The sequence below is a fragment of the Boleophthalmus pectinirostris genome, unplaced genomic scaffold (genome assembly GCF_026225935.1).
Source record: "Boleophthalmus pectinirostris isolate CB_2022bp ecotype Guang Dong unplaced genomic scaffold, ASM2622593v1 HiC_scaffold_6, whole genome shotgun sequence".
Lineage (NCBI taxonomy): Eukaryota > Metazoa > Chordata > Actinopteri > Gobiiformes > Gobiidae > Boleophthalmus > Boleophthalmus pectinirostris.
In genome coordinates, this window is record NW_026571447.1 from 23,460,110 (window position 1) to 23,475,722 (window position 15,613).

The 15,613-nt window shown below is 38.5% G+C and overlaps 1 protein-coding gene across 2 annotated transcripts in view; it reads right to left on the reverse strand.

The window, feature by feature from the left end:
* Nucleotides 1-3,904: 3,904 nt before the first annotated feature.
* Nucleotides 3,905-15,613, reverse strand: part of cdkal1 (CDK5 regulatory subunit associated protein 1-like 1) — a 145,226-nt gene continuing 133,517 nt past the window's right edge. The window contains exon 15 of one of the 2 annotated variants that reach the window (XM_020937460.2): nucleotides 3,905-5,023. In XM_020937460.2, the coding sequence (XP_020793119.1) occupies nucleotides 4,847-5,023 (177 nt within the window). In that variant the 3' untranslated portion in view covers nucleotides 3,905-4,846. Of the gene's footprint in view, nucleotides 5,024-5,675; nucleotides 6,324-15,613 lie in introns of those variants that run through there. The other variant, XM_055163361.1, reaches the window with a different exon arrangement.

Below are 15,613 nucleotides of genomic sequence, written 5' to 3' on the forward strand. Positions count from 1 at the left end.
TACGACAGGGCCAGCTCAGCCAATCTAATTAAAGATGTTAGTTTTAAGTTAAATATATGCAAAGTACTATAGAAAGCAAGATTAAAAAAATATGTGTGGAGCACTTCGGGACACAATCAGAAACCTTCCTTTGATTTTACATTCAGAGCTGAGGTAAAGGTGAGTCTATTGAAAGCACAAAAAAAAACAAAGCAGTTTTTCCTTTCTTTTTAAATTCAAGCGGGGCTACAAGGTGTGTGCAGTCCTGTATTATTAACATGCATTGTTTTAGTCAGTTGTCAGTTCAAAGTCACTAACATTCAATGCCAATGCTGCTGAGTGAGTGGCCCGGGGCAAAACAGACCATTTTATACACACACATACACACACACACATACACACACAAGTGCAGAGTAATGAGGAGACTAGCTCATTTCAGTTGATCAAATCATTAGGCTCAGTTCATTAAAAAAGACCATTTTGTGAGGTTAACCTGCTGGGACCAGATCGTTTACAGGAATTGGAAAATTAAGAATATGCATCTAGACTTCACTTTTTGTATGGCACATCATTACAAAACCTTGTTCTTTGCAGACAGATAACGGGATGGTGTGTGTATTTAACGTGTGAACTAACTCGGTGTGTGTATTTATTGAAAGACTGATAGAAACATACTGAACTTGAGTTTACACTGTAAATGTTAACACCCAAGACATTGAGCTGATCCTCCTGTTAACCAATCATCTCAACTGTCAACTGTACTAGAACATCATTTTAGATCTGACCAAAATGTGTAAGTAATGGGTGTGTGTAAAAGCAGGGTTGAAAAGAAAGTAAGAATATTGTAGTCCAGAAGTAGTTGTAGTTTTATCTTAGTGTTTTAAGTGTTAGTACTGATAGCAGTGAAGAGTGCAGTAGCAGTAATTGGTAGCTATGGAAGCAACAGCAGAAACAGCAGAGACAAAGTAAAGATACTTTCTTTAGACATGTTAAGTACAAATGTTTTTATTGCCATAAAGTATTAAAAAACATGAATTCTTACTGTGTGATTTGGCTGAGTGGCATCACCAGCTCGTCCCAGTGGAGAGGAGTGCGATGAAATACTGTGGCACAATTTAGGCAAAGGCATAATATGAAAAATCTGGGGGAAAAAATGACATAGTGTTAAAGTTATTGTAGTGACAGTTGTGATATTAGAATACTCTTTTCATAGTTTTTCATTCATGGGTTATTCTAGTTTCCACATAACATTAAATACTGAAGGATGAATTAGAAATGCTGTAGTGGTGGTAGTAGTAATGTGTTGATATTGTGTTGACTTTTATTTTTGACAAGAAGCTGGGAAAAAGCAGATTTTAAGATTTGAAACTGCAGCATTCCCAACAGTCTTCAAATGTAATGTGGAATTGTATCTTTTTTTTTTTAACATAACAGAGACCTAAGTACAATGAAATTACGCTGGATGCAGAACACTTGAAGAATGCACTTTGTTTTGGCAGAACTGAAAGGTCACAGTTGAAGACAGTGGCTAATCAGAAGTTGTGGCGGACAGAAGTTATTCTTAAGGTCATGTTCAGTAAACTGGAACCACTGTTGCACTGGGGCCTGTGGTTATGCAACATGCTCATTCTGCTGACACGGACAAATGTCACTGTGCACTTCACTTTTATAGATATTCTTTGACTGGAAAGAGCCTAAAATAGTATAAACCAATTCTCTCATCGAAAGGCATATGGGTCTCATATGAGCCTTGCATGTGGGATGCCAGTTCAGTTTCTATGACTAAAATTATTTGGAAATAAACCTAAAAGAAATTAAATGAATCTCTCTCTGCAGCTCAGTGCATGAATTCTGGAGGTTCTGAGCTTTCTGATGAAGCATGAGTCTTGCATGGGTCCTCTATACAGATTAAGGCACTAAAAACCCATGTTCAATTGTGATTCTACTTCCTTTTTTAAACAAGCAAAAGCGCAGGCTACTACCTTTAAATCAACCAATCCAGCGTCTGAATATTAAGAGTGGTCATTATGTCATGTCTGAATAGAACATTTTAAATGGTAACAATGATGGGACTGTATGATTGTTGTTGAATATCACTCACTTTCACTGAGAGGAAATTCTCCATACATCAATGGCCTACTTCAGCTGTGAGCCAGCCTGTCTCTGCGCCTGGCACACCAAACTCTCCTAGGACTCAAATCAATTAAGTGAAATGGATGGGAAATGAAACAAGTGAACATAATGTTGAACCATCTTTGAATTTGTCTTGTGTCCAGAGTCGGCCTGTTCCACATCAGAAGGACATCATGGCGCGCATGACAAATTGACAACAGCTGCAAGTCTAAGCTCAAGATTCACAAAGTCCTGCTTTTATTAGAAACAAGTGAAGTGAATGATGCAAAGTGAATAATGACGTCCTCTCTATGCTCTCCGTCTCAATATTTCATAGTAAGTGATGATCTCCAAAACAAAAAGGGAATCGTGGCATCCATATTTCACAGAGGAACAATGCAATGCAACTGACGCACAGAGTGAGGAAATGTGCTTACAAAGCATCAAAAGAACTGTCACACAGTATGGATGGCTGCAGAATAATATAGGGCACTGCTGGATGGATGTAACAAGCTTCATCGCAACATGCACCATTTGATCACATAATACAAAGTGTGTGTGGTGTGTGTGTGTGTGCGGGACATGCACCATTTGATCAGCTAATATAAAGCTTTGGTGCTGGTGTTTGTGCACAACTTTGGCTTGACACGGCTCATTTAGCCAGACAAAAGTTGCAGAGCACCGGCTGTGATTGTGACGTGCAGCAGATATAGGTGAGAGGGAGACGTCTGAATCTGAGCGCCATGCTTGGTTTCCTCTGATAATACAGCCTGTATGTGGATGTGAGGGACAACAGGACTGTGTCTAACAACAGGGATTTCTCATTGAGACAGCCATAACCTGAGAACAACCATGTATGCTGAACGAAGTACTGGTATTTACACATGCTTCACCACCTATATATAGTATATCATCTGCTTGACTTAAAGGTTTCCCTCTGGGGAATGCCACAGGAAATGATCACCTTTCTAGTATGTCGTCATTCACACTCAGCATCAGTTATGGGTATTGTGTGCTCTCTGTCAGATGTTCCTCAGATCGGCAGTAAGAAAGCTGTCAAATTTGATGAGACATACAACACCCATGCAGAACATAGAATGCTGCAGTTTTGAGCTATATAAATATGTATTGATTACCACTGTGAAATTTAAGCATTTTGGGTAAAACTTTATAATAATTATTCTATGAACAGAGTTAATACGAGGCATAATTCAGAATGACAAAATATTTTTTTTAGGAAAGATTCAGGTCTAGTAACTATTTAATAAAGGGGGTTGGGTTAGAAACTAATAGCTGCTGAGCCTGATTCTTCTTAATACCATATTTTCACATTCTGACTTAAGTCTTTCTTCAGGCTTTATTAAGACTAGTTGGTGTAGTTATTATTACATATTAATGCATTTTGTAACTAGCTAGTCATTTGAGTTACAATTGCAGCTATATAATATTTCACATGCATTTGGCACATAAGGCTGCCTATAAAGAAGCATTATGAGTGTCAAAGAGCTGTGGAGACACTTGTGACAGGGGATATAGCACAAACTGATAAAACTGCCGCAGCCCTGACAGAGACAAGCACCACAGAAATGCCACATAGAAATTGGGCCATGCATTATTAAGTGTTTGAGACTTCTAAGCATGTGTTGGGAGCCATGTACCTCAAAACAGACAGATTAGAGCGAATCACAGGCACACTGCTGTATGTGAATGATAACAAGTGAGCAATGTGACATGCAATAGAGGCATGGGGGACTATACAAGTTATTCCACTTTATACGCCTCATATGTTAATAATTCAGTCCGTCGACAACAGTTGAAACACTTGAGACTTTCGCTCATTTATTTAACATTTGGGTTGGTAGTGGCAAAGCTTTTATGAAAAAAACTTGAGTATCTGTTATCCTCCTTCACTGAAGTAACACTCGTTCTATCATACATAATAACAGAATAAAACTTCATAAAATATATACCGTCAATGCTCCTTTTCAAAAATAAATACTTTAAAATTAAGGTATCAAATAACCTTCTAGAAAGCATTATACAAATCTGTACTTTGAAAAATATGATTACCTGAAAAGGTAGGTTATTTCTTTTTTACAAAGGTTGATGAAACAGAAGTGTATGAATAAAGTGTTAACCATATGAAAAAACTAACTGAAAACTTGAAAGTTAAATGTGTACTATGTAACTTTTCTGGGTCAACAAGTGCTGAGATATTATTGCTCTGCCTGGAATGTTCCACAGTACAGCATTAAACTTAACAGACAACACCAGGCCAAATTACAAGGCAGAGCTGTAGAAAAGTGAACCTGCTCAAAGCTCAAAGAATATTAGCAATACAAAGATAACAACTATAATTTAATATTATTCCTTTACTGTGGAATATTCAAGCCAAAGCAATAAAATCTCCATGGTGGCAGACCCACCCCCACTAGAAATGTTACATAGTAAACATGTATGAAAGACAGGGCAGCAGGACAAAACTGTGGTGATGACAATGTTGTTAGAGGAAAAAAAAGATACATTATCTTTTCAAAATAAAAAATCTGACACCAAAAAAAAAAAAAAAAAAAAATTACAATCACATAACCATCAACTGTTTGGTTTGTGTCTTGAAATGTTCTGAAAAATCCCTCTGAATCCTACAAGGAATAGATGAAAACCCGGCTCCATTGTATCGGGCCTGTGCCAACACTTCTTTGATGTCAGTGTGCTCTCTGTGGTGTCAAATCCTCCTCTTGTTCACAGTTATTCATCAGTACAGTTTCTCCACAATGAAGGCCAAAATGGCGCCTGCCAGCGCAAGGCCAATTCCCAGCTTCGTCAGTGCGTCCCGATCAACACTGTAACAGCCAAACAGCGAGACGGAGACACCAGCAGAGGAGGACGAAGACATAGCAGCGGGACTGTGGACGCCATTGGCCATCTGCTCCTGTTGGGGAGGGACAGGCAGCAGATAATTAGAGAGAGATTAAGAGAAGTAGGGCTTTATTATTGTCTCAACACTACATAATAGGACAATTTTGCACTAGCTGGGGATAAGGGCTGTTAGATATGCTATACAGTCCCGCAGTGTCCAGTTTGGACAAATGAAATGAATTCCTATTAACACACTCAAAATGATAGGGATTAAGAAAGCATGTGACAGCCATTACCCAATAACCACAGCTCACAATTTGAGCTTTTATTGTATTTTAACGTATGGAACAAATCTTTCATTTTAAACAATAAAAATGACATTTGCGTAGGATTGTACTGGTGCAATAATAAAAACAAAAACTACAAAAAGTATGAAGAAAAAAAAAAAAAAAAAAATCAAACTTCAGGTATATTTTTGGTTAACTGGGAGCCATTATTATAGCAGTTGAAATTATGGCTGGGGTCCCTGTTTTGTCGTCAAGTCATTATGAGCTGTATAATTGGTTTACTTTGTCACTCTTCGTCAATCCAATTCTTCCATTAGTACTGAATATGCTGTACCATCACCCACTATAACGTTGCTTGAAATCTGAATTAGAACACAGAAATTCATCTTCCTATATCCCCATATGTTTGCATTATCTTTGTTCATTTTCTCTGTGAACTGAAGCTATAGGCTAAATCCGGGGGTTATGGATATGGCATGCAGCCAACGGCCAATCATGCAAATATACAAATCACGCAGAAACATGACGTTCCCTGCTTGGAGTACATGTTGTATAAGCTGCTCTGAAAACATCTTCGTTAAGAGAGGCTGAGGTTTTCCTACAGGCCGAGGAGGCACTATAACAACAGTGTGGGTCGATAATGGACATGTCTGGCCTTCACCATCTCCCTGATCATAATTCTCTTTGATTACACATTTATTTTGTTTTGTTTTATGTACAGAGGAGAGCTTCTTTTTATCCAACTATTAGACAAATTGAAAAGGGTGAAGTAACACCTGTTAACATTTGAGTGTGGAGTGCCCATCGATCGGGTGACCTTGCTCTGGTTAGTGCTCGTCTGACAGTCAGTAAAATGTCTTATCACCATAAAGGCAGATTATGTATGGTGCTATTGAGCGATTGATCAGCAGTCTTCTATAATAACCTTTCATCCAAGCCACAGGGGAGAACCGAGAAATGTTTGGGCAGTTCCCATCGACTTCCATATTCTTCATTCATCTGCCTTATTTACACACACTTCAACTGTACTGTTTCCCTGGATTTCCTCAGCTACTCCCAGAGTGGCCTTCAGAAAGTAGCAGAGGCCTGATAGACACAATGATAAAGGTGAGTACATTAAAATACAGCTAACAGTAAACTTGCTTTCAATGCAATATATTGTATGGTCTTTTCTGCCAATACAACAAAAACAAACAAAAAAAACATACAAAAAACATTTTAAAACACCTGCGTTTAACAGCAAATTGTACCATACAATCATGTCTTGCCCTCCACCTTAATTTTTACCTACATGCAATATTGTAATGTCAAATGAACCCAAGCTATTATGTAATGATCTAGTACAATATAAAATTCAAACATAACAAAACTCATAAACATTTGCAATTAGCTACTTCCAGCTCTGATAAGTAGCAACACTCTTCCCAGTCGCTCTTGTTTAAGTTATCTAATTCACTCTCACTCAGTTTGAGAAATGCAGTGTACTTTTGACCAGTGAACTCACAGTTAAATGATGAGCGAGTGACACCTACCTGAGCGCTGTATGTATAGTATGCTAGAGTGGACGCCCACACGTGTTTGAGTGCTCTGTGTGGCAGCAGCTGCACAGCGTCTGTCTGTTCCTCTCCCTCCCTGTTCTGTGGATAGGAACACTACCTCAACACCCACTCCTCCAGTGCTGTAGCTCAATGCTTCCTCTGTTACTGCGCACAATGGAATAAGGATCCTATGACCGACTACGCCTACATGACACATCCTTAAGTCCTTTACAGTTACTTGGCTCACTAAGTGTTGGCTGACACATTTGCTTACCCTGACAATAATCACCTGACTGCATAATGGTGAAAATGATATGCAGCGTTTTGTCCTGAGAATACTTGTTCTACACTCACAGTTCTGGTAAACACTAGTGGCTAGGTTAGGTCACGACTCAGTGTGGTACTTGGGTTTTGATTGTTATCATTAGAACCAACTGTCAGGGCTGTCCGTCAAACGTCACAGAGGTTAATGTGCCTGGTGGTGGAGTGGTTTAGGGCACTCAGTGTACAGTACAGCAGGTTAGAACCCCAGCCATAACTCTTTGGCAAATGACTCTACAAACCATTTTATTCTGTCCATGGTTTCAGAGTGATGACAAACTGGGACTGTTGCTGTAGCATTTAACAATTCACACAAACAAATTATCTTTATCTATATATTTTGAAAGTGGAAAAGTAATCAAAATAGCAGAAGCTGAAACCATGACTATATTTCCTAGCTAATAAACTTGTGCGGCACCCCAAAAAAATGTTTTAAAGAAAAATATTGATCTAATTTATGCTCCTCAATGTCCTCAAAGCTATAACAATGTGACGCAGCAGAGAGGTTACTTCTTTCTCTCAAAACAGAGGTTGTGGGTTCAATCCCAATGCTCCTAGCAACTGTTACATCACAGAAACAGCAACAACAAAAAACATGTCAGTTAACATGGAGGGAACATGTAGCCTCTCTATGGGTATCCCGGATCCTGCTGTCAATGTGCTTACTAACACGGCACTTCTAATTGAACCAAGTGAACAAATGAGACTGTCTGTGTATGTTTCGAGTAAGTATTAACCCTGAAACTGACTGGTCACAGTTTATAGAGTCCCCATAGGCTTCATACTGTACTACTGTACATAAATCATCTCAGTACAATAAAGATTAGAAAGGAAATTAAGACATTAGACGGCAAATAATTTGGGATGGGCATGATTTGTCGACTAATTGATAATTGATCATTAAGAATTTCATCGATCACATTCATTTTAATCGACAAACCAAATGTAGGTTACTGTGCGTAGAGTAGCGTAAGGAGATGAGGCTGTGTCAGCTCAGACACTGAAGTTGTGGCCTCACAGTCCCATGTTTTGGCTCTGGCACACCTCCTTGGAGATCACTGTACCACTCAACGAATGCGTTTACATGCACATTAGTAACCTGTCATGGTGCATGTATACGCAGTATCCCGGTTACTGCAACATAAAGTGCATGCGTTCCAAAAGACAAACACTTTTCAGTGTTTTCATCACAACAGTAGCCAAAATAAAGTGAGCGAAATGACTGTTAAATAAAGAGCTGTGCTAAGAGCTAAAAGCAGTCCTTTTAGTTTATGCAAATTAGCTATACAGTTTTAAGTTTCGTTTCTGTAAAACATAAACAAATGTGCACAAAGCTGCATTAAACACATTATAATCTCAAACAGGCTCATGTGGCTCTATAGGGGTTATGGTTTATATGTTGTAAAGTTGAGTTTATTTATGCAGATTAGTAATAGTAATAATAATGATCATTTTAATATAAAAACGTTAATGATTAATCAAAAATCAATCGTTATTTCTCCCGACGATCGATTAAGAAAATGCAATCGAATGCCCATCCCTAGTTACAAGTATATTTTTGTATACAATTTCTTAAGTTCATTTTCCTAAATACATTCCAACATAAAAGTCTAGTAAAAACCTCATTCTAAATGCCCTACATACTGCACCGCCAAAACTGTGCACTGAATTATTTACAGACAAGATAGATCAATAAAGAGGAAGAGAAAACAATAAGAAGCGCATACAGTGACCTAAATGAAAAAGTTATTTCTCCAACCAATACACTCTTTCTATGACAGCACATCGCCTTTTTGTCTATGGGTCTGTTTCTCACTGCAGGTGTCTTCACAGCAGGGCGCCAGGAAAGAGACTGAATAGTCACATCTAAAATCTATTACTGGTGTGGAGGATAAGTGAAAATCCAAGTGCCAGTGGGCGCATGTCAGCACAGTGGGAGAGAGAGCAGTGGAGAGGGGCGAAGTGGCCAAACTCGGAAGAAATGAGAAAAGTAGTACGAGCAGAGAACAAGGGCCAGGAGAAGAGGCGAGCGACGTGCTTATCAATGATAGTTCACCTCCCGCTAGCCGCCACGCTGTGTCTGTGCATATGCCGGTGAGGAGGAGAGGGGCTTTTGTGAATAAGCGCAGTGTGGGAGTTTGTGTGCAGGTCTAGGCAGTGCTGCTGGATAATGCCTGCCTTTCTGCTCACAGCGGTGGAGGAGAGCAAAATAATCCTCCTGGAAAACAATCTAACACCAAGCAGAGGGGCAGAGTGGATCCAGCACACAGGTATTTGGACACTCTGATATGTCTGTACAACTGAGTCCAAATATGAGAGACAATGTTTGGCACCTTTTAGAGAAAACAGCTGTGGCTAGGCATGTCATAATAACTACTATATTGACTTAAGGTTCAATAAATGATAGAGCATCACAAACAGAACTACTGGAGAATTTATTATTATTATTTAGTTTGTAGTGCGATAAGATTTGAGCTGCAGAGAGTCACAAGATGCCAATGCATTTCCTATTTGGAACTCTAGGCATTCTTTCAGGAGCCCCTACTTAAGAAGCCTTCTACAAATTTATTTGTACAAATTTATTTGTAGAAGTGTGCTTTCTTTAAACAATATAATTTATTTAATTAAATATATGAGTAATTAACTTCTATAATGACTTTTGCCATTTACTTAACACAGCTTGTGTTTTTAATCGATATCGTACATTTATAATCGGGTTGGTATTGGCACCAGCAGTTACTATTTCTGACAAAAGTCAATATTTTCCAAAACTATTCAGAAAAGCTCCACATTTTCTATTTTACTCTCAAAACAACTTTTGGTATTGATTAGTACATCTGGGTTTGACAGCCCTAAAATACAGTACAGTGTTTGTTTTAGATTTATTTTAGAAACCTACTTGCATACTAATGGGGCAGCAGCAAGACAGAAATCAATGCAGTGAATGAAAAAGACATCACTTGACACAATCTTGGATATAAGCAGAACATATGGTCAGTGCTGTGTATATAAAACACAGCAGCCAACAAGTCTCTGCAGCCTTCACAGATGTTGGCGAGATGTGGAGAAAATTGCCGGCTTGAAATTCCCATTACGCCTCCTGGAGCAGTTCTGAAGTCTTCCACCCAGAAAGTGCTGAGAAATGTATTATGGCTGCCTCTTTTATTCCTGCTCTTTATAGTAAATATATGTGCAATGGTCCCATGTGCAAATACACCAGCCACAATGTGATACACAGCGGTAAATATGGTGTAATTATACAGAGGAACGATTTTTATTAAACCAATTTTAGTATGATTTTTTTCAGCCAAAAGACTGGTTAAAATTCAAAGGTTGGGTGAGGTAAACTGACAGTTAACAATATATTAGAACGCAAATGTTTGACAGTCACACAATTGATCAAAACCAGCCCTTGAAAAAAGGAAAGTAACTACCCAATCTACCAGTTTGAGAAAGACTGTGGACACAGTGGCAATGGCAATGCAGATACATGAGTTTCAATGTGAACATTTTGCACTTGTCAGATTAAACAATTGAAAACTAAATATTTTTGAGTGATCAAGAGTACTCAACATGGCGCCTATAAAAAGGAAACTGAAACATTAACTAAATCATATGGCAGTAGAGGGTTCAGGACATCTGAAACCTTGCTCCATTGTACACCAAGCATAATATGTAATTCTATGTGATATGATCGGAAAGCATCCTGAAAATAGACATGGTTGATATTTTGATGGCCTATCATTTTCCCCCTTTGTTACAGTAAGTTTGGTTCATCAGCGTGCACGAAGCATAGGCCGTGTAATACACTTTGACATGCTAAATGAAGTGCTTAAAATAGCTGCGGCTGCTGTTTTGAAGGGAAAACAAATCATTTGCTACTACAGTAAACACAGTCACCAAAAGGCCAAGTAAAACCTTTTGACATTGCGATTCAAAACTTTAAAAATAGATTTGAGAGGATTAAATGTATCCTGACCAGGAAGATAATCTTTTTAGTTTTATTTCTTTCATTCCTGACAATACATCTGACAACATGTGAGATTATAATGCAACACGAAGGCAACAATGGACTGGAGCTGGAAGTGGAGCTAAAGCAGGTTTCGATTGTTTGGAGTGAATGGGGATTTTGTTGCTACATTATACTTATGAGTATCCGTGTGTTTTTGACGCCTTGTGCAGAGCCATGTCTGTAACATGCCTGCGGGCGAGTAGGAGTCTGCCAGGCACACCAGGGGAGCCGCACATCTGTGGAGCCTGCATATATTAACTATATTTGTGTGCTATGTTTTACTAATGAAACATCCAGTCTCAGAGCCACTGTGTGTTTATGTGGCCGCATGATGAAAAGTAATAGCAATCCCATTTTCCAGCGCTCGTGCTAAAACCCAAATGGAATTGTTATTGACCACGCAAACCTGTATGTTTTGTGAATTTCTCTTTGCGGCGCCCTTGATTCATCCAAATGGAGCACACACAGATAGATTAAAAATGAATGGGATGAGATGAGTGAGAGGACGATGACTGAAATGATGAAATACTACAAAGAGAAGACACCAGAGAGCACAAGGAGAAACAAAAACAATTCATACTTTTTTATCTAAAATGTGAGATATTGTTGCTAGATCAAAGACGCAAATTTCTATATCACAAAAAACAAAACTTGAAAACAGCAGTGATTCAGATTTAACGCTGTAATTAATTTCTCTTTCTTAATAATCTTTTATTTGCCCTGCTTTGCCCTCTTTCGATTGCAATGTCTGAAATAATATATGCTTGAATTTTGTCACAATGTTGCCATGAGCAGATTGTGGCACATATCTTTTTTTTTTAAATATTCAATGAGTTCATGTTTTTTCACATATAACAGCTCTAGTGTAAAGTCGCTTCGCTATTCAGTAAATCTACAGTCATGTGGGGACATTGTTCATTACCATTTCTCACATGTATAGCTTCTCTACCTGTTATTCTGTCTTTTACACCAACTGTCAATTTGTTGAGCAGCTGAGGCGTATACTCCCCGTCTCTTAGAGAAAGTATGCTGTGAAAAGAGCTGATTATTGAATGACACTCAAGATTTCTTTTTGTCTCATGATCTCCCCCTGCCTTCTACCTTCCTATCTTTTTTTTTTCTTACAGAGCCCCTTCTCTTCTATCATTTAATTTCATCTGAGGAGAGAGGTACTGGTGAAGTTACTTTTCCCTTTACCCGTGCTGCTGAGTGCTTTCTGGGCTTTTGTGTGGCGCTAAAAAGACTCATTACTGGCCTTCCCTCCCTCTGAGGAAAGTGGCATTTCTGTAAATGAAGGGCACGCGGGTGAGGAGCAGTGAGAGAGAAAGCAAGGAGCCAAAAAATAGGAGATGTCAATACAAGCAAAAAATGTCTCTATGCACGCTCTCTAAAAACCTTGGTCTTGTTTGAAAATGGCAAAAACAAGTATTTCAATCAACATGTCATTCTAGGGAAGAAAAATGTGGGAGAACAAAATGGAAAATAACAGCAATCAAAAAGAAATCAATGATAAAAATAAATGTCATAGTGGTATAGTGGCCATAGTGGAGTGAAATGTGCCAGAATTATAGTTCAGAGTCCATCCTAGACTCGCTTTGGTGGCAATGTCTCAAATCAAACCAATTATTTCCATCATAAACTCATTTTATACACTCATTTTGGTACTCCAAATAGGGCTGTTCAATTTTTTTTAATTTTTTTTTTATTCTAATCAAGATTCTGTCATTTCCATTTGTTAATGATTTACTTGGGTCTTTTTAATCAAGAGGTCCACAGCCAGTAAAAGCATGTGTTTTGAAGCAGAGGAAAGAAAGGGAAAGAAGAAATTTGACTATTCTGTTTGTTCGTTAATGCGCTCAAATCTTTTTTTTTTTTTTTCCAGTTCATAGTTCAATATGAAGAAAAAATCACAATATCACATTTTTTTTTAATCACATCCCTCAACATGTATAGCTTTTCACAATAGAAAAAACACCATTCTACTTTTGGACTTAATCATGTCTCCATGTTCATTTGATCTACCAGCTGTGTAAATCTTAGTCATCATGTCCAACATCAGTTTATCATAATCCAACCATACATTTTCATGCCTACCCATCGACAGCACTCACACGCAGCACTTATGGTATATAGGCCATTGCGGCATGTTATAAATCTATCCGTCCAGATCCACGTCTGCATTTTCACACACACTTGAAAATGTGTGGCATTGCATCTCTCAATCTATGAATCTATTTAGACTTGACACAAAAGGATTACAGACATTCTCAGGCTTCTATCACCCTTATCATGAGCCTCTATATTGACGGTTTGGAAGGGTAAGCCAACTTTGACCTTTCACTATGGAAGTCTTTCAGGGGTTGTCTTGCCGCCAAAAAAAAAAAAAAAAAAAAAAAAAAAAAAAAGAGTTCTGTCAATGTGTAACCTATTTACTTATATATATAATGTACATGTTTGTTTTTTTGTTTTTTTTACAAGATGCCGCAAGCATTTCCAATTTAGTACTCAAGATATTCTTTCTAGAACCTACTTCAGCATTAAATATATATTGGGATTACATAATTGTTCTCTATCTAGCGATTACTTTTACATAATTAATTTAAAAACACGTAATTTCATAATCCATGCTCTTTAAGATCTTTTGTAATCTCCACATTTTTTCTGCTTTATGCCTTGGTACACATACAGTATTACTAGACTTTTCTATTATAACCAATAATGCTTCCTGATTATTACAACTCACACTTTTGACTACCAACCACACTTCACCCTTTTAAAATGCGTTTTCTTTTCCAAAGAGATTGTCTTATCTCCCATAATGTGCATCCCTCACAACAGGCTTAGCGCTATGTCCCCATAGTTTTTCCAACTTCCTTTGAATCTTGTATGCAACAGCTCGGGCTACTTCTCATGCTGCTCCTCACATGGACTCCCCTCTCATGGCTCAGGCCTTGTGTTTTTCTCCGCACCAAAAGCCTGTAATTATAGACCTCTGTGCTGTAACATGGGGGTGAGTCTCTTTCGGCCTGGTCTTAATCACTCATTCATCTCACACACTCGCACATATTGAGCTCAGTGTGAGGTGGACCCATGCAGAGCCTCATAGAAAATAGATGGTCTTCAAATATGTATAGGCCAACCACCCATGTCTCTTGTATGTGTATGTGTGTGCATTTCTACCACTGTATATCTAGGAGAATACTTAAAGAGAGATGTTGGCATTCGTGAGCGTCACTACTTCTTCTTCATAGGCCTGGATGCTTATCATAAAGACAGAGCTGGGTTGCACATCTGTCAAGGACATCCTATGCTCCGGAGGGCTCTTGTGTAAGCAGGCCAAGTGTATACAGCAGCAGAGAGAGTGGGTTTCCATGCCATTGGGTCATCTATTAACACTGGGCTCTTCTCAAGTGCCACTCTGCTGTTATTAGAGGCCTGTCGATGTGGGTCAGAAGGACTTGGGGATTTACACATGCTCTGCAGCAGTGCTAGAGATCACTTCATCTAACAATATGTTAATTGGACATATGTATTTGCGTGCAGGGACTTGCATTAATACATTTAGAAGCAATCAGGGTACATCAAGGAATTAAATTAGATAGCAAGCCCACTTAAAAATTAAAAAAAACACTGCAATCCGTAACAAAAATAACAATTAACTCAATCTATGGCAACGCACTGAAACACAAATCAAGTGTTTACTAGCAGCAGGTGGTAGCTAATGGCTTTGCTGCGCATGTTTTAAAGAAATATATACATCAATAGACGCTCATAGGATATACTTTCTACCTGGCTATATTTATGCAATATGGAAAAAGTAATCTAGATGTACAGAATATAAAATCACAATCTTGTAGAGCCGAGCCCAAGATCATGATGTTGATTTCATCTTGATTCCTGCAGTTAGTACCTTGTTATTATAAGGTGACTAAAGCCAGAAGAGAGTTCACACATCACTAATAGGTTCAATCCACTTGTCACTCACTCAGAGTATGACAGAGGCAGATCAATAGGAGGAGTGGGTGGAGAAAGTGTTTGCGTTTGACTATAGAGCTCCATTAAACAGAAGTGACAATTTACATAATGATCTCATCAAAACAGAAGATTTTCTCAGGTTCAGATCTCACCATGTTGATGAATAATATTAATGATTTCATAAAAGTTTCTAGGCTATAAGGCAAAGCAACTGTCACCATCTATCTGAAACTTTTGCACAGTCCAGTAAACGGCTCGATAAATCAGACACAACTACTTTTTGAACACGGCAGTAGAACTTTAGTCTGCAAAGTGACATATTGCTTGTCTTGCTGTGAAATGTTTCCCTTCTTTTTATCTTATTTTCCTCAATCCCTTCCTCTTTTCTTAGTGCGGGTTTTCCCTTCGCCAGTGTCCCTACCGCTTACGTACGTGTCTATGTGCGCCCTCCTCGCTCCCTCTCCTCTGACAGTAAAGGCTGATGGAGTGTGAAATTAGAAAGTGTATCATATTCTGCTCTGTGGCTCCAT